General features: G+C 37.2%; 1 protein-coding gene across 1 annotated transcript in view; it reads right to left on the bottom strand.

The window, feature by feature from the left end:
• AHR (aryl hydrocarbon receptor) overlaps positions 1-20716 on the bottom strand; it is a 53735-nt gene that overhangs the window by 26982 nt on the left and 6037 nt on the right. The window contains exon 2 of the mRNA XM_011280419.4: positions 14922-15109. Within this exon, the coding sequence (XP_011278721.2) occupies positions 14922-15109 (188 nt within the window). The remainder of the gene's footprint in view (positions 1-14921; positions 15110-20716) is intronic.

Genomic DNA, 20716 nt, shown 5'->3' with positions numbered 1-20716 from the left:
AGCTACTGGACCACTGACACTATTCAACTCAGAACAAGTTACAATTTGTTTCTGGCTTTGTATTAGGGATATTAGCCGATGTAATTAGAAATCAGACTCTGCCCTTAGCTGGGAATAGAAGTTATAGAAATAAAGAACTAAGAATGTCAGAAATGATTAAGTAGCAAAATGGGATTTAATTAAAGTTTTACAGGATCTTGGAAGAAAAAAGAAAACAAACCCTTTTTAAACAACAGGGCTTACAATTCTAAATGTTGGAAGGTTTATGTTTAATACGTGTAACTGCTTAAGTAGGAAAAGTGACAAGTACATATTAGGGAGGGATCACTGGAGAGTTCTTCCAAAGATATTTCTGTTGCTCTTAGGTTTAAGGTTAATAACTAGTTAATAACTAGTTAATAAGGCTAATAAGGATTTAAATAAATACTGTGCAAAGATGAGTCCAGGAAAGATGCATTCCCTTCGCATTCTCGTTTTACAAATAGACTAATGTGACTTTTTAGAGATCTTACTTTACGTCCGGGCCTCCAGTCCCAAACCATGCCCCTCCATGAAGTTTGTCCTCTGTTTCCTGACCTCATACCTACCACCTCTCCCTTCTTAAAACTGCTTGAGCTACTTTAATACTAGTCATTTTCATGTATGCATTTCTCCCCTTGATTAGAAAGCCACAGAAGAGTGAGATGACTTGGGGTACTGGCACCAGTGTACTTCCTACCATCGAAGTGCCCTAAAATAATTTCCTTAGTAATAAGATGTGATACGTAACTGAGCACACACTGTATGCCAAGCAGTTTCCATACACTAGATCTTATCAGTCTTCCAAACAGTATCCTGGGAGATTGGTATTATTTTGTCCTTTCAATGAAACTGAGACTTAGAGAGGTTAGGAAACCGTCTCCAGGTCAGAGGGCTTAAAGCAGGCAAGTCTAGATCAAATCCAGGTAGCCTACTCGTGCAAGCTATTATTAACCACATGTTGGACTCCTCACCTACGCCAACCACCTTTGACCTTTACTGTCTTCATCTTTAAGTGAGGACAAGGATACTTCTGGACACAAATTCTTGTTAGGGCTAAAGTAAGATGTGCAGTACCTAAGTAATACCTAGAATCACAATTTACAGCCCAGGATTGAGATAATTGAGATAATGGGCTATATGTTGAGTTGATATACCCTCAAATCATTATGAAAATCGACACTGAAAATGCACATCAGGGGGGCACCTAGGTGGTTCAGTCGGTTAAGCATCTGACTCTTGGTTTCAGCTCAGGTCATAATCTCGAGATTTCATGAGTTCAAGCCTCACGTCAGGCTCTGCACTGGCAGTATGGAGTCTGCTTAGGATTCTCTCTCTCCTTCTTTCTGCCCCTCCACCACTCATACTGTCTCTCAAAATAAATAAACTTAAAAAAAAATTTAATGCACACCAGAGATAACTGAGCATATTTTCATTTCTAAACAGGGAGTATTAATGAATATCATCTATTAGGACTGCTATGATGCCTATACATTATAGATTTCAAAGCACTTCACAATGATGAATGGTTATAAAAGTTATATGAATAATCAGATGCATAGGACACTTACACATTACATCACTGGAATGAAATATACAATATTTCACAGAAACAAAATGTAGCATCTGAAAGTAAGTCACAGCCAATTCTGTTACATGAGAAGCATTTGCTATAATAAACAGACACTTGTTAAAATCCTCCCCATCTGCAAGAATACACTTTCTAAAATATAAAGATGTGACTTTGAACAGTCTGAGGAATATTAAGATTTTATAGCATCAAAATATTTCACCTAATTCTTCATTGAGAAGTCACTGAAGCCATTATACAAGAATTTAATCTAATGGATGAATGAATCTAGAGGGTAAATATCATCGGGGCATTATCAAATGGTCATTTAAACAAGTGATTCAAGTCTTAACTCCCACATGTATTTAACCATATCCATTTCCTATATGACACCTTCCTTCCTTTTACATCTAAGCTTGGATTTCCATTTCTCCTATAAACTAAATATTTCCTCTTTGAAAGCATGCTCTGAAGTGTTCAACAGAGAAATTCATGAGGAAGAAATATTGCATATGGTAAATTATATTTTGTAGGCTACTGTATTTGTAATTAAACAGAAAGATGGCATGGTAAGTATCTTGCCAGGAAAAAGCATAAGATTTTTAAATCTCTACTTATTGATTTAAATTCAATTTATTTTATAATAATTATTATCCCCTTTATTACTTCTGGCAGAAAAAGTTAAATTCCATTTACACACTGATACAAGCATAAGAGAGAACAAAGCTATCACTATAAAATTCAACCACATAAACTTCTATAAATTAGGAAGAGTTAAGTAATGCAGTAATTCTTAAATATAAACAAAACATTCCTAGTTTAGTCCAATATGGATAAGTATTTATAAATAATTTCCAAATAATATATTAACTGTACCTAAGGAGAGCTTCTTCTACATACTTTGGGGTAAAAGAAATATTTCAACTCTAAGTTTCTGTTTGTAAATGAAGTGTTCTTCTTTTGAGGGAAAGAAGGAAGAAACTGAAATTCAAGAAAAGTATGCTACATGCTGAGTTCCTAGGACACAAAGACTAGGTCTATATAGTTTACACAATACTTCCCCCTATGATATTGACAGATTTTTTTTTCTACCTACAAATTTCTAATCACCAAAGGCAGAAATAAAGTAAATTCAGTTTTTGAAAATGCAAATGCACGCTTCTATCTTTAAGAATGAATGTAGGTTGCATGACTGGTAGTCTATCTTTTTAGCCAATCTAAAACACATTATTTTAAAGCCAAGTCCTTAAAAGTTAGACCTATTCCTGCTCTCAAGTAAGTGGAAATTGACTTCCAAAGATGTTATTTAACGTTTCCCCAGTTTTCCATTTAGTGATAATCAATTCTACTGTAACTGTGTTAGGGCCCTGAGGTAATGGAACCAACAAGAGCAGTTAGTTTACCTTTCTAGTGGGGAACGAGTTGCACTGAGCTTTCTACATATTCAAGACTGGAATTCAAACTGCATTCCAAGTAGAAGAATGTAACCAATTAAAGCAATGATTCTTAAACATTCATAGACAGTACAATTACCTATAAGGCTACGGCTATTAAAAGACACTGTGGGACTTCACCCTCTAAAATTTCTGATTTAGGAGATCTAGGATGGGGCCTTATAGTTTGCGTCGCTAACAAGTTCCCAAGTGATGCTGGGACCAGGTGCCACATTTTGAGAACCAGTGACTAGAAATTCATAAACTTTTAAATGTTCTGAATCTCATTCTCTTATTATTTTTTTTAAATTATTATTCCTCTGCTTAAAGAGTGCTTTCATTAATGTCTTCAGTAAATGACTCAATGTCACTTTTATAAAGATCAAAACAGAAGCACATAATTTAAGACTAAAATATAAAGCAGTGACAACAAATTCTGTATATATACAAATACAGCAAGTAGCACATAGCCCACAGTGTATTCCTCAGCAAAGCAAGCCATGTCACTTTTCCCTGAACAAAGTGTCTAGATTTCAGTGTGTGCCACTTCTGAAGAGGAAACAATATGGGGAAATAAATAATTACATATTATGCTTAAATGCTAAAAAGTTTACTAGCAAATTTCTATCTCTAAATCAAAATATAAAATTAACTCAAGAGATTGTCAGAGAATATTAACGCCAGGTCTGAAAGGCCTCTACGCATATCCAACAATGACAACAAAATTGCCCATTAAAAGAAGTAAAATATCAGTGTTCTATAATTAATAATTATAATTTATATAAAATTTTAGTTGTAAAATTTACTTCATACAGCTCATACTTTTAGGATAAATCCACCACAAACTTAGCACATGAGGGAGGCAAACATTCTTATTGTCCATGCTGAGACGGTGAAGGCTCTGGGCAACAGTGAGGTTAAAGGTCTTATCTAAGGCCAAAGGCTTAGCCTCTATGTCTCCTGCCTGCCAGTGCTTTTGTTCCGTGACAATCCGCCTCTGCCATCCTAAGATAAAGAGACAGGAGGCTGACTCCATAACAGAGAGACCAGACGTAATGACACTAGACACAATTAACACTCCAGTTGACAACAATATCTGTAAAAGTGACCACAAGAGGCACACCACATCATATGAGAAAATTTAAGGCTAGAAGATAGCAGAATAATTCAATACAATTTTAGGTTAGATTGATTCGAAGTGACTTGCTTGTTTCCCTTCCCAACCTCTACGGCAAGCACCTGAATGGCTTTCTGGCTTCTATGGACAGTCAGGGACCAGAAATGATTTCCTGCAGTAATATAATTTTTCTCTCTGGACTCTGATGTCATTTTAGTTTACACTTTCACATGCAATTTTCTTTTGAGCCTCTAAGAACTTGAAACAGCAAAAGAAGGTATCTTTTTTTTTTCATGGATATACATCTTCAAATTTACATCCAAGTTAGTTAGTATATAATGCTGTAATGATTTCAGGAGTAGAATCCGGGGATTCGTCCCCTACATATAACATCCAGTATCCTCCTTAATGCTCCTCCCATTTAGCCCATCCCACCACCCACAACCTCTCCACCAACCCTCAGTTTGTTCTCTATATTTAAGTTTCTTATGTTTTGTCGCCCTCTGTTTTTATATTAGTTTTGCTTCCCTTCCCTTATGTTCATCTGTTTTATATCTTAAATTCCGCATATGAGTGAAGTCATATGATATTTGTCTTTCTCTGACACTTCTCTAATCTCGCTTAGCATAATACACTCTAGTTCCATCCACCTTGTTGCAAAAGACAAGATTTCATTCTTTTTGACTGCCAAGTAATACATCCAAATGAAGGCATCTTTAAGCAAAGTCTCCCCTCAGCACAGTATCATACTCCATGTACACACAGATTTGCTCTCCTTCACTGCTCCTTAAAACATCTCATCTCTGGTATTTTTCGTCTTATTCTATATGCTCTCCTCTGGAATATTTTATTCACTTTCATGGTTTAAAATATTATTTCAACTGTATTATAATGATTCCAAAATCTAAATCACCAGCTACTGAACAAACAAGAATTTGAGCTATGGGGTGCCTGGGTGGCTCAGTCAGTTAAGTGTCTTACTTTGGCTCAGGTCATAACTTCACGGTTTGTGGGTTCGAGCCCTGCATCAGGCTCTGTGCTGACAGCTGGGAGCAGGGAGCCTGGAGCCTGCTTCGGATTCTGTGTCTCCCTCTCTCTCTGCCCCTCCTCCACTCATATTCTTTGTCTCTCAAAAATGAATAAACGTTAAAAAAAAATTTTTTAAATAGTTGATCAAAAAGTAGAAAAGCTGTAAAAGCATGATTTCAAAATACGACATAAATATGATTACTAACTAAAAATGATTAATGGTAATGTAACTATATTTCAGGCCTTAAAGCGATTAATTAATGTAACTATATCAGGCCTTAAAGCGATTAATTTTCTACTATACGTAAATACAATTTCTAAAACACTACAAGACGATGCTGTAGATTTGCATTAACCAGATCACACACACACACAAAAATCAAATTAACACACACAAAAAATATCAAAATAACTACAGACATTTAAAATCTTTATTTGGGGGAAAAAAGGAAAAATTGCAAGTTGGAGGGCTTTAATATTACCCTAATGGGTGTGCCCGGGTGCCTCAGTAGGTTATCCATCTGACTTCAGCTCAGGTCATGATCTCATGATTCGTGGGTTTGAGCCCCACATCCGGCTCTGTGCTGGCAGCTGGGAGCCTGGAGCCTGCTTCAGATTCTGTGTCTCCCTCTCTCTCTGCCCTTCCCCTGCTCATGTTCTGTCTCTCTCTCTCAAAAATAAAATAAACATTAAAAAAATTGTTTTTAATATTACCCCAATGGTAATCTTCCTAAAAAAAAAAAAAAAAAAAAAAAGCTAAACGCATCAATTTATGACCACCTGGACCTGCTCATGGCCAAGCAATTAAGGATCCTACAGACATATAATGCTAAGTATGATCAAAGAGAAAACCCATTTAAAAAGCAGTAAATTTACAAGAGGAAAAAAAGCAAAACATAATAAAAGATATAGCAAGTTCAGGTTCAGTCTGAATCTTTAATATGCACTTGTTGTCTTTTTTGAAAATACCTATCAAAGCAAATGAATACTCAGTGATGAAAGTATCCTATATAAAATATCATAAAATGTTAAATTTATTCACAGAATCTAATGAATCTTGTAAGTTACAATATCTGAGGAAAAGAGAAAGTATATTCCTTATCCAAAGAGATCATATTATTAAATGTAAGAGCCAGGATTTAATACAACTTCAACTGGACTCAATAAAAATATTCTACTATTCCTTTTATTTGTCCCTGTTTCAGTTTACATCGATTAGATTATAGAAGTCCATACATTAAAATTTAAAAGAACCTTTACATTTTTAAATCTTTACATTTTATAGCTTTAATTATGTAGCTATCATGAATGTTATAATTAGTTTCATGTTTAGAATATGAATTCTGGAAAAAAATATATAGTTCAATTATAGTAAGGTAGATAACACCACACATAAGTGAAACTGAATCCTATATGATGATTTCAAACATGCTCATCATTTACGCAAACAAACCTACCATAGAACTTTCTGGAATTAAGAAATCATATTTGCTGTGGTACCACATTGCTGAAACTTTTGCAAACTACTTGCTATACAGTAACTTCAAAATTATATAATGTAGATGAAATTAGCATACAAATCCCATGAATGAAAAGCACACATCTAATAAAACCCTTAAACTTTATAAAATTTCAACCCCTGAAAGGGCTTTTTATTTAATTCATTTCTCTGCCTGTTCAAGCTCATTCTCTGCACATGTTTCTCAAGACAGTGTTCTGGGTTACTCAGACACCAAAACAGGATTGAAATCCAGAGAAACACACAAGCTCAAGATGAATAAACACAATAGCTCTCTTTTGAAAACCTAATGAACTGGAAATGAACTGTTAACTAAAGACAAAAGGAAGACCAAGAAAAGAGCACGGGCAATTTTTTAATTTAAAATAAAGTCAACAAAGATCCATATTCGACAATGAGGTTGACTAAATGTTAGATCACCACATCATGTAAGTTAACTATTGTTATTCTCCCCTCTTAGAGCATTTTTTAGACTTCATGAATTTAGAACATTCCACTATGTAAATAATACTACACTTTATAAAATGGTGATTATTTTAAGTACATGTAATGGTTCAGAATGATTTTCCCCTATGTTACTTAATTTTAAAAATAACCAGAAACCACTCCCTATAATAGCTGCCTATGCAGGAGTTGGGAATTAGATCTCAGGTCCTCAAACTTGTCAGACTTACTGAAACCTAGACAAAATCATCTCTTTCTTGTGTTTAAGTTTTCCTTTCCACAGGTTAAATTTACGTATCTCAATTATAAAGATGTCACAAAATATAACCCATGACATATATAATGGAGTATGTAAAAGACTTCACAGTTAATAATTATATTTTAATGGTGTAATATATACTATGAATATTTTATTGACATAATACTACATGCCACTGATCCGTACTATTGCCTCACTGAAAGAAAACTTTTCTGCCTTTTCTACCTCATTAGATACTTGTGCCTCAGCAGACATATGAATTGCAATTTTGGGAATGCTGTCCAAAAGTAAAGTAATTTAAATGCAACACTGACATAATAATGAATATTTTAAAAAGAGACAATGTAATCTAACTCAAATTTTTAGATGCTACAATTACTCTTACCAAGAATATGACATTACCATACTGATTCCAATCAGTCAACAAACCCAATGTCCACTGTTAGACTTGGAACTAACAGACACAATACAAGAGGAAACAAGCCTTTCCCTTAATACCACCCAATTTTAAAGGCTGGGTTATAACCACCCAAATCCTAGTCTCCCTGAATAAACTATTACTGGTCACAGTCAGTAAATTATTTAAACTTCTTAGATATTTTCCCTCTCAGAGGTAACATGATATTTGAGTTTAATACTCATTTTGTAACTTGGGTCTTCCTTTTATGCTCCTCTTTTCTTTTTAATTAAAAAAGTACGGTTTAATCTTAACATTCTAGAATTTGGTGAAAAAGTTTAAATATAATGTTAAAGACTTTAGTCTTCCATTCTGTATTTCCAGGACCTAAGTCCACACTGACTTGTCAGGTCACAGCTCTATGTGATCCTATAACTGTCCTCAGGCTCCCCTCTGGTCTGATTTAATTTGCCTTGACAGGCAAAAATGGCACTTTACTGTGTTTAATCACCAACATCAGAAAACATCAATTTTGGATTGTGGGTATTTTTTTCTTTTTTTCAATATTTATTTATGTTTATTTATTTGAGAGAGAGTGTGTGTGCACAGTCAGTGGGGAGGAGCAGAGAGAGAGGGAGAGAGAGAATCTGCTGTTAGCAGATGCCCAGTGCAGGTTTCGATCCCAGGAACTGCAAGATCATGACTTGAGCCAAAATCAAAAGTCAGACGCTTAACCAACTGAGCCACCCAGGCGCCCCTGGGTATTAATTTTCTAAAGACAGAAAAGACTCTACAAAGAAACTTCAAAGATACATAATTTAGAGGAGTCTTTATAAAAAGAAATAGGCACGGAAAAATAAAAGAGAACCCAGAAGAGCAATATTACTGAGGAAATTGAATAGAACTTCAACAGCTTTTACTATTTTAATCTATCATTATTAATATATTGTTATTAATCCTTAAAATATGTCTATGTGTGTCCATTGTGCATAAGTTAAAAATAAAGTATCACCTTATTCTTATCAAATTTACAAAAGGGAGTGTTTTTTTTTAAAATACTTAGCTCTATTTGCACATTCCGTCTACAATAATAAAAATTTTTTTAAGTCTCAAGACTGCCAGACTGCAGGCAGGTACAAAAGGAGCATCCAACAAAGAAGCAAAGAACCAGCGAATCAGGAACAATACTCATAAAGAGAAGGCAAAGGAGCAGAGAGACAGGCAAGGAATGCAAAGGGAAGTACTGATTGGAGAAGGATACAGTTGATACTAGTTCATCCTAAAAAGATGTATGTAGCTTTCACATTTGCATCTTTAAATTCTTGTACACACTTCACTGTATGACCCAGCCAATCAGAGACCATGTAAAAAAATTTACTGCTACAATTCCATAAAATATTTCTCATATTTGCATATTTATAGATAGAAAATAAAATAACCGATAGAACCAAAAACTGTAATTGGCTACTAGCAGAGAGAGTATCTGGCAAAAGCAAAATATTAACATCTGAAACTAAGCCCCACAACTGTACATTTAAATCCATAATCTAAAATTTCAACATGAAATTTACATTCTTTTTCAGATACGTTAGTGAAACTGAGTTAATAAATATTTACTGAATGCCTACTATGGGACGGACATTGTTCTAAGTGTGTTAAGGTACAACAGTACACATAATACCCTCAAGGAGTTTCCATTCTAGTTAGTGAAACAGGCGATATATAGGAATTTTAAGTGCACCAGAAAAACCAAAGCACTATAATATAGAAATGATAATGTTTGTAATGATTACTTCATTTGTGGCATAAACAGAATACAAACTGAAAAATAATTGTCTGAGCTTTATTTTCTAGAATATAGTTTACAAGTTTTCAAGGATTCAGTATTCAAAGATTCCCTCAATTATTTCTTCAGTTCAAACCAAAATAACTAACAAAACTTCTAATCTTCTTACTTCCTTTGAAATATTCCCTAAGTAGTGCATTATAAATACTGAATAGGTACATTTTTAAAGGATTTCACATACTATATTTGTCACAGTTGCTGAAACACTAGACCTTGAGCTATTAGAGAGCAGAAATCTTTTTCTACCCTTTTTCTTTTTTGTGAATTCAGCACCTGCACAGGGTTTAGAATAAAGTGCAATCCTGAATTACACATTTATTATATAATAATTTTAATCTAATAGTGTCAAAGAAAGTGCTAACTTTATCATACTTGAAAAATAAATATTTTGTTCAAAGTTGTATTTCAGAATGTTTTGATCAATTAGAAATGGATAAATAGTAGTGTACTTAAATCCTAAGTGCTGCTTTTCAGACAGTCAGAGCAGTATTAGAGTCAGGGCTCCAAAGTTTAAGAAGATCCACCCAAGCTGGATTATTTAAACTTGCAATAAATAGATGTATTTTCTTGGAAAAATATCTATTGTTACAGTAAAACTTGAGTTTCCTTTTTAACAAGATTGTATGATTACTCGTTTATATTGTTCTTTCCGCAGGAATCACACACCCCCTGTTTGCATCCTGTTATTCACTTAGAGCTTCCCTTCACTTCGCTATACTGTTTTCCCTAGTAGGAGAGTGGTTTTACTGCACATTAGAATCCTAAACTGTCCGCATGCTCCAAGTCTCCTGGTTTGTAGCATTTAGCATCTGTTCAGATCTTAAACATTACCTTGAAAAATGAATTGTCTGCGTCCTTTCAAAATATTGAATTGCCATCCTACATCACTGGAGGCCTGGAAAAGACTGGAATCTTTTCTACTGATTGTATCTCTCAGTTTCCATCTAATTCTGTGAACAACTTAAGAAACTACTTAGGGTATACATTTCACTAAAACCTAAGCAAACACATTTATATTCTTCTTAAAATTTTGTACATTTGGATTTGTTTTTCTGAAGGCAAAGAGAAAATTTTTTAAGTAATTCAGGCGTAATCAAAACCAAGTTAAATCAATGCCTCAGACTCATCTAGGATCCATAATAAAAATACAGATTCCTTGGTTCTACACTGAAGCCACTCAGAATCAGCAATAAGAGGGGCATGCCCTAGAATGTGCCTTTTTTAAAAAAAAATTTTTTTTTCAACGTTTATTTATTTTTGGGACAGAGAGAGACAGAGCATGAATGGGGGAGGGGCAGAGAGAGAGGGAGACACAGAATCGGAAGCAGGCTCCAGGCTCTGAGCCATCAGCCCAGAGCCTGACGTGGGGCTCGAACTCACAGACTGCGAGATTGTGACCTGGCTGAAGTCGGACGCTTAACCGACTGTGCCACCCAGGTGCCCCTAGAATGTGCCTTTTAATAACCTTTCCAGGTTATTCTGATACACACTGAAGTTTAAAAACTGTAATGCAAAGGACCTAAAATTAAAGGTAATGTAACTGGTGAAGGAATGATGAAGGATAATAAGATCCTATTGTTAAATACACTGAACCAGAATGAAAAATTAACTCATTAATGAAGAGCTAAGAAAATAACTGTTAATATGTAAGATCTCCAAAAGGAGCCCAGCTATGCTATAATAACATTCTTTGTAAGGTAGGTTTGAAATCTACCTTACTTGTGGTATTTAACAGGACACATGTGTCTCATGAAAAAAAATATATCTATCTATCTATATAAATTTATACATTAAACATACATATATTACTTTAATTAGCATATGTGTGTGTGCATAGATATAAACACACACACTGCCTAGAAAACGGTAATTATGTTAGCGCTTAAATGGTACCTGGCTACTCGCTAAGTAGCTTCAATGCTAACTCACTATTTCTTTTCTTTTAATTTTTTTTTGAGAGAGAAAGGGAGAATCAGTGTGTAGAAGGGGCAGGGAGAGGGAGAGGGAGAGGGAGAGGGAGAGGGAGAGGGAGAGGGAGAGGGAGAGGGAGAGGGAGAGGGAGAGGGAGAGGGAGAGGGAGAGGGAGAGGGAGAGGGAGAGGGAGAGGGAGAGGGAGAGGGAGAGGGAGAGGGAGAGGGAGAGGGAGAGGGAGAGGGAGAGGGAGAGGGAGAGGGAGAGGGAGAGGGAGAGGGAGAGGGAGAGGGAGAGGGAGAGGGAGAGGGAGAGGGAGAGGGAGAGGGAGAGGGAGAGGGAGAGGGAGAGGGAGAGGGAGAGGGAGAGGGAGAGGGAGAGGGAGAGGGAGAGGGAGAGGGAGAGGGAGAGGGAGAGGGAGAGGGAGAGGGAGAGGGAGAGGGAGAGGGAGAGGGAGAGGGAGAGGGAGAGGGAGAGGGAGAGGGAGAGGGAGAGGGAGAGGGAGAGGGAGAGGGAGAGGGAGAGGGAGAGGGAGAGGGAGAGGGAGAGGGAGAGGGAGAGGGAGAGGGAGAGGGAGAGGGAGAGGGAGAGGGAGAGGGAGAGGGAGAGGGAGAGGGAGAGGGAGAGGGAGAGGGAGAGGGAGAGAATCCCAAGCAGGCTCTGCACCTTCAGCGCAGACCCCGATTCAGAGCTCAAACTGACGAACCGTGAGATCATGACCTGAGCTGAGATTGGTCCAATGCTTAACTGACTGAGCCACCCAAAAGCCCCTTACCCACTACTTCTAAACAGGGCACAATCTATACATTTTTTTTAAGTGTATTTATTTATTTTGAGAGAGAGAGAGAGAGACAGAGAGAGAGGGAGAGAGGGAGAGGGAGAGAGGGAGAGAGGGAGAGGGGGAGAGGGAGAGGGGGAGAGGGAGAGGGGGAGAGGGGAGAGGGGGAGAGGGGGAGAGGGAGAGGGGGAGAGGGAGAGGGAGAGGGGGAGAGGGGGAGAGGGGGAGAGGAGGGGGAGAGGGGGAGAGGGGGAGAGGGGGAGAGGGGGAGAGGGAGAGGGGGAGAGGGGGAGAGGGGGAGAGGGGGAGAGGGGGGGGGGGGGGAGAGGGAGAGGGGAGAGGGGGAGGGGGAGGAGGGGGGAGAGGGAGAGGGAGAGAGGGAGAGAGAGAATCCCAAGCAGGCTCTATGCTTAAAGGGCAGAGCCCTACATAGGGCTTAATCCCAGGAACGGTGAGATCATAACCTTAGCGGTAATCTAGAGACAGATGCTTAACTGAGCCACCCAGGTGCCCCTTTTCTCTTTTTAACATTTATAGTTTGATTTCCTATCATATAGGAGCAAGAAACAAAAAGGCAAAAATGACTAACATCAATGCATCTTTACCAAAGTCAAGGAATAACATCTCTCTGGCTTCTAGTCAGTCAACTTTCTAAGGGCAGAAACCAGGTCCTGTTTGTCATAGAACCCCTTGCCACAAGATCAAGCAGTAAGCACTGCATGTGAACTAATGCTGAGGATTAGGACAGCTATTCCACAAAGCTGGGAGTGGCTACAGTCTATGATAGGGGCTCCCAAACTTCCACATACATCCAGCCCCACCACTCTACCAGAGTTTTATTCTGCAGGTCTAGGGTGGGCCCAAGATCTGGCATTTGTAACAAGTTCCCAGGTGACACTACTGCTGCTTATCTGGGGACTATGCTTTGAGAACCACAGATCAGGGGAAAGTCCTCAGGACTGTGCTATATAAATGGTTCCCAGAAAAGAGAAGTAATTGGAAGATGGTTAGGAAAAACAACACAGGGCATCCAGAAACCAGGGTTCTAGTTCCAACTCTATCAAAGAATTACTGTTTAGTTGATAAACACACACACACACACACACACACACACACACACACACACACACACACACACACACCGAATCCCACATAACCCATCCTAGAGATGAAGGATCTGGTGTAAAGGAAAATTCAAAGACTTTATAGATAAGAAACAATTTTAAGTGTCTACTATGAACCTTTAAACATATAATCTGACCTGAAATGATTATCCTCATAATCAGTGTGCATTGCTCAAATCACAACTGTTAAACTACATAGTTTTTATCCAAAATAAAGATCATACACAGCAAGCAAATAAAAAAATGCCCAGACTAAACATAGCAAACCATTTAAATATAAACCTGCAGGGAAATAACTGTTTTCCAATATTCTAAACACATATTATAAATTCAAGTATCTGTAGATGGGTCTAGGGCAGCAGCAGCAGCAGCATCTGAGATCCTGTGAGAAATGCAAAATCTTGGCCCGCTTGGGTGGCTCAGTCGGTTAAGGGTCTGACTTCGGCTCAGGTCATGATCTTACATCTTGTGAGTTTGAGCCCCACATCGGGCTCTATGCTCACAGCTCAGAGCCTGGAGTCTGCTTCAGATGCTGTGTCCCTTATCTCTCTCTGCCCTCCCCCACTGGTGTTCTGTCTCACTTCTGTCTCTCAAAACGAAATAAATGCTAAAAAAAAATTCAAAATCTCTGACTACCACCTAAACCTACTAAATAAGAACTCCCATCTTAGCAAGATCCCTATGTGATTTGTAGATACTCAAAGTTTGAGAAGCACTGACTAGGGCACTCAGATTTTATCACTAATTCTTTACTACTATTTGTTAAATAGCATGATATATTTAAAAGAATCAACATTTCCTGAAAAAAAATATATTTCTGACATATAAACAGATAAAAAGAGAAACTGAGGAATTATTTTACATAAGAATATACAATGAAACTTTATTTTCCAACAAAAATTTCCAATAAAATACTTAATTGCTATGAAATCATATATGATTAGAAAGTAACTTCATGGCTGAGTAAACTGAGGTACAGGGATGCTAAATAGTTTGGTTAAAATCAAATAGTTTATCATGGCACAATGAGATTGAAATCCAATTCTGAGTCCTATAATGTAATACTTCTTCTGGTGGAAAAAAATTATTTACATTTTCCTGGAGTAAACACACGGTTAGTATATAGTAGTAGAAGTGTACATAATTTTTTTAAAGAATAAATATCTACCCAAACATATTGAAGGAAATAAGCAAAAATATGTCATAGTATATGTGTTTTATTCCCTTCATTGAGAGAATGGGGGGGGGGGGGAGGGACAGAGACTTTAAAAAATTGCATTGGAAGGAGTAGTGGAACTGGAAACTATATGGACATAACTTTCAAACCTATGATTTTCACAGAATGACACTACAAATCAGGCAAGTGGAAGCATCTTTCTGATGAATGAACCTGGAACATGTATTTTTAGAAATACTACAAGTTTGGCTCTGCTACTTAAATTTTAATATATAGCAATAAACAAAACTTCTTCTTACCATCAAAGAAGCTCTTGGCTCTTAGGTAACTGACACTGAGCCTGAGAACTGAAAGTTTGTCCAGCTTATTAATAACATCTTGTGGAAAAGGCAGCAGGCTAGCCAAACGGTCCAACTCTGTATTAAGCCGGTCTCTATGTCGCTTGGAAGGATTGGACTTGATTCCTTCAGGTGGGATTGGCTTGACACTGAAAAACAAACAAAATACCACAAAATAAGATAGATAAAGTAAAAATTTCTATTGCATTATAGCTCTTCAGTTATTTCTCTAATGAAACACACACCGAAAAGTCTACTCAAGTTTACGTAAATCCCTTCAAAAGGCTCCTTTGTATCGTAATTAAGAAAAACAAAAAAAATTGGTAAAATTCCTCATAATGTTTTATTAAAAGCTTATGAACTCAAGAAAATGCTGAGTGCATCTTATATACTTCATACTTCCTTCACTTCATACATTTGTGGTACAGTGATTCCCAGTAACAAATCCAGTAGGATTTTTTCAAACCCAGACACTGTTCCAGAAAGAAATGAAAAAGAAATCTGCAATTAATTATGTGAAGATTATGCTTCCTTTGCTATCTTCCTCAAGAAGCATCTTGGCATCATTTATGATGTAGATAAATAGGAGCTACCCTAATCACCCCAGCTTCCTATATTTAACACTTTCATCCTGTCAGTGACAACTATTCAAAGTCCTTCTGGCACCTCTATATGGTCATCTAGGCATTTAATGGGGTCCTCCAATATTTAAAAAAAAATTGGCTTTGATTATTTATATTTGTTGAGTGACAGATATTAGAGGTTAACTGTAATTCCTTGCAAATTTTGCATTTAGGGCTGGTCAATAATTCTACTTAATTATTAGCTTTCATAGCTTATGTCTTAGAAAATTCAATGAATCCCCAACATGTAGCATGATTTTCATCTGAGAGAAAAGATATTTATAGTTAAAAGTAGAACCTGAGTTCAGATATGAGAAACTGCATAACTTCACAGAAAGGTCTTAGCCAGGATTTCACAGCAGAAATTCATTATTTAAAATGAACTGACAGATCATCACACACACAATGAAATATAGACAAGATATTAAAAAAAAAACAAAAAAAAAAAACAAAGATCATGCCTCTTCACCTTTCCATTTGCCAGAAAAATAAAATCTTATGCAGGGCATTCTTACAACAAAGACATTTCCCTCCAGCCTTTATTGAGAAGACAAAGGCATTTTCGATAATTCAAATGATGGCATCTTCAAAAGTAGAAATTGGCCTGAATATAGTGCTGATTTAATCGAAATATTTGTAGATACTTTATGTTTTCAATGTTGTATGTGGAGAAGTAATACTTTATTTAAAAATTAATAAAAAGTCAATAAAGGGGCACCTGGGTGGCTCAGTCAGTTAAGCATCTGACTTCGGCTCAGGTCACGATCTCACGGTTCACGTGTTCAAGCCCCGTGTTGGGCTCTGTGCTGACAGGTGGGAGCCTGGAGCCTGCTTCGGATTCTGTGTCTCCCTCTCCCTCTGCCCCTCCCCCACTCACTCACTGTTTCTCTCTCTCTCTCTCTCTCTCTCTCTCTCAGAAATTAATAAATATTTAAAAATCTTTTTATAAAGTCAATAAAAATTTTAATGTTTGTTATATATTGTTTCCAACAAGTAATTTCTTCAGAACTTATCTATTTCTGTTTTTATTACAGTTCATGTTATTTATTTATTTTTTTAATGTTTTACTTTTTAAAACAGAGAGAGACAGAGCATAAGTGGGGATAGGGCAGAGACAGAGGGAGACACAGAATCTGAAGCAGGCTCCAGGCTCTGAGCTGTTAGCACAGAGCCCAACGTGGGGCCTGAACTCACGAACTGACATCATGACCTGAGCCGAAGTCGGACGCTTAACCAACTGAGCCACCCAGGCGCCCCCAGTTCATGTTATTTCTACAAAAGTAAGAATTAATAAATTGATAAAGTATATGGCATACATACAAAATAAATCAGGTACTTTCTCCAGACTGTGTAATTGCATACTTAACAGAAACAGATGATTCTTTCTCTATTTTTCCTTAATCATACTGCATTTGTAATCAAATTCAAGTCATCTCTAAATTTCTTCAATTAATCAAATGATTTTCAAGAGTTACCTATAATGCATGTCTACCTCCCTGAATAATTCTCTGATTACAGAGATTTGTGTCTCTTGTTGACACAAATATTTACTTGCAGTTATCATGTCCTGGGTAGTCTAGGAAAACATTCCTCTCCTACATATTCAAAAAGTGTTATGGGAGCAAAGTATGTGAGCAACTAACTACTTGAATTAAGATCTTTATAGACAAGGTAGTATTTGAGATGGACCTTTAAAGATGAACGGGATTTCAGGAGGAGGCAGGGCTGAGAAATGGTGGCCTGTGAAAAGTCCCCTGTCTGGAGTGTGAAGCATAGAGTACAAGAGAGGAGAAAGGGGAAAGTGGTTGCGGCCACATTCATGCAACAAATAGTAACCACCTACCATGGGCAAGGCACAGAAGACTCAGCAGTGAACTATACTACGTGTACTAATGTTCCTGTTCTCATGAAGCTTACATTCCAGTGGCAGGAAACATAAATAACTAGTTGAGTGAATAAATAAACATACAACTTTCAGAGCTGCTAAGTGTTAAAAAGAAAAATAAAGCAGATAAGGAACTAAAGAGTGACAAGCATGCTGGTTTTGATAGCCAGGAAGGGTCTCTGATGTTACATTTCAGCACAGACATAAATACAACGAAGGAGTGAGCTGTGCGGGTATCTGATGAAAAAAAATGTTCAAGATAGAGCAAACAGACAATTTCCTCACAGAAATGGTGTAAAATTAGACTCTGGTATCTGGGAGTCATCTTAAGCTCTGAGCTGGGATTTACATGACCAGTCTTGTGTTTTACTAAGCTGACTCTGGCGATGACGAGCATGAAATGTAGGGCAACTCTCAGTGAAGCTAGCCCTTGTTTCTAAAATACAAATCTACAACACTCCTCGGATTTAAAAATTTCAGTCGCTCTGGACAGTCCATGTTCCTTAGCCTAGAAGCAAAACACCTCTTGATCTTTTATAGCCCCCTAACTATTCCTCTGGCCTCATTTCCTGCAGCCAAAGCCTTTCTTGTCCATTACACTCCAGACAGAAGAAAGTACTTAGTTATCAATATATATTTTGGTGCTTTCATACATGCTACTCTCCGGAATCCTCTTGTTCTGTCTCATCCGCTACAAAGCCGTGCTCAATTAGATGACTTCTGTAAAGTCCTCCCTGACCTACTCACAATGGATCCCTCTTGTACTACTTCCGTACCTTATGCATCTTAAGCAAATGTCTTATACAACCATTCCATTAAGGAATATCCTGTGCAGATAGTATTTCCAATAAACTGGAAACGCATTTCGTCTCGCACTCTTGGTAGCTTTCCTGTAATGATTATAAAACACTGGGGACAAGACAGTAACACAATGAACCAAGACAAACTAAGAGGACACAGAGAAATAACAATCACGATACAAAAAAAGAAAAAAAAAAATCATTCAAGATATTGCTCCATGAAGTCCTGCTGTCCATCTTGTGCTGTCTCTCTGCAGTGCTCAACCAGGAGCTACATGAACCTACTTCTTTGCACAACATAAAACTTTCCACAGCTCTAACGTGTTATCTATCATACATATTATGGAATATTTAGCATGAGATCAAATTTCTTAAGTGTTATGTAACTGGTAATACTTAGAGTTGTTTATTGCTCTTATGCCTGTAAACTTGATCGTTTTTGTATCCCCAGTGCTCAACATAGTACTATCCACAGAGTGGACCTTCAATTAATGTTTGCTGATCAAAAGTATCTGGAAAAAGAGTTATCAGGACCTGACCAAAGGCAGTGATAGGAAAGAAAGTAAGTAAGGCCTGGTATGAGATACTTCAAGACAGCACTTTATGCCCATCATAAAGCTTGCTATATAGCAAGACTCCAATGTTTGCTGATGGGGCACAGGAAGTACAGAAGAGGAAAACATGGAGTGAGGAAGAAGCAGGTTGGGGTAAGGACTATACTTCCTAATGGAAGGTACACCAAACAAAGAGAACGAGACGAGAGGACAGAGCTTGATGATACAGACATTTAGGCATAACATTGGGGAAGAGGCACAGGCAAAGACAACAGAGGAGGAATTACAAGAAGACAGGAAAAGAACCAGGTTGGAATATTCTGGATATTACAAAACAAAATCAAATACACAGAAAAATTAAATGAGAAGTACCCACCAGATGTGGCATTTCAAATGCACTACTGTTAAAACTAAAGCAACCGACGAGGCATACTCTGTCACTGATTTTGTGAGAAATGTTTACAACTATTTTGTGAAAGTATTTCGTTCTTATCTACACATCTTAAAGATGTGCATAATAATTAGAGAAAAAGTAAACTTACATCAGTTACACCTGACTTGGGTTATGCTAGTACTTTTACTTTCATATCGCCTTTAAATCTATGCCAAAATATATACTGCCAACTACCTATTTAAATGAGAGGCTATATTTGAAATATAAACAAACATCCCTGTAACCTTAGACTTGGGAGATCTGAAGTTAAGATATCTCTTGACATAGAGAGACCACTGATGTTGATAAAGCGAAGAAGCAATTTATTATTTTCTTAAAGCCTTACCTCAAAACCTTGTCCCAACCTGCAAATCAGAACTGTTGTGAAATCAAGACTCTAGCTGATTGTGTGCCATGCTTCTGTTTTCAAAGCCCTGCATGCTGTAAGTACTGCTATTGACAAGCCCAACGCCACATCCAATGCTAGTATGAGTCCCATCTTTAAAGCCTTTTCAATATCCCAGTGTAGAGTGTCTATTAGACTCCTCACTTGCGCCCAGTGTTGAAAACAAGCTAAATGTCTAACCCAGTTTAATCTGGGTTACTATAAGTTACTACAGCTGTAAATGTTTATGTTTTCATATGAAATTTATCATAAAACCTCAAATGTCATGCAAAGATACAGTTTCAGTAATCCTATGAGATTAAAGCAACGTTTTCTAACAGATTACCTATCGCAGTACTGAGTCTGCTCTATCAGCTTTTTCCTCTCAGTGATTTAATCTATTCCCACTGCTTCTGTCAATTTACCAATAAATTGCTAATCTTTATTTCCAGCTCCTGTACCCCGGTGTCTTCTCATTTATATTTTCCAGAATTTAGGCACCCCCTTCTTAGCATGTGATACGGTACTACTCTTCACTTTAGCCAATGGCTATGAAACTGAAATAATCCTCAATAAATCTCTGCCCCATACTGACTTTACTCAAGCCATTCATTCACCATTTCCACCTCAATGGCTTCAGTGTGTACTTATTTATCTCTGAAAGTAAATGTTAAATGTTTCAAGTCATAAATTATATGATTAATGTAACATTGGACAGGTCATCTGTGATACAAATAAAGTCATATTTCATTGGCAGGGTGAATACAGGTGGATATTTTACTTTCCCAGATGAAGGGGGAAAAAATCTACAGAAACTTCTGAGAATTCTAGCTGAAAGTCATTTTTAATGAGCCAGAATTCTTCAATCACCTGCTGCTGCCACTGTATAGTTGTGATGAGTCCTTCCCTTTCCCCCTTTTTGCTATACCTAAGGATAGGCAATAAGGTTCAAACAGCACATAATCCCTAGCACAAGACTTTAACAATGAAAACCTGGAACATGAAAGATGCCCTAGAAATCACAGTTACTTCCAAAACCCTGAAAAAAGTCACTGAAAGTGTTTCCTTTTTCCTTT

Source organism: Felis catus, chromosome A2 (genome assembly GCF_018350175.1).
Source record: "Felis catus isolate Fca126 chromosome A2, F.catus_Fca126_mat1.0, whole genome shotgun sequence".
NCBI classification, from domain to species: Eukaryota; Metazoa; Chordata; class Mammalia; order Carnivora; family Felidae; genus Felis; species Felis catus.
Note: the sequence above shows the minus strand (reverse complement) of the source record. Positions and strands in the feature narration are given on the sequence as shown.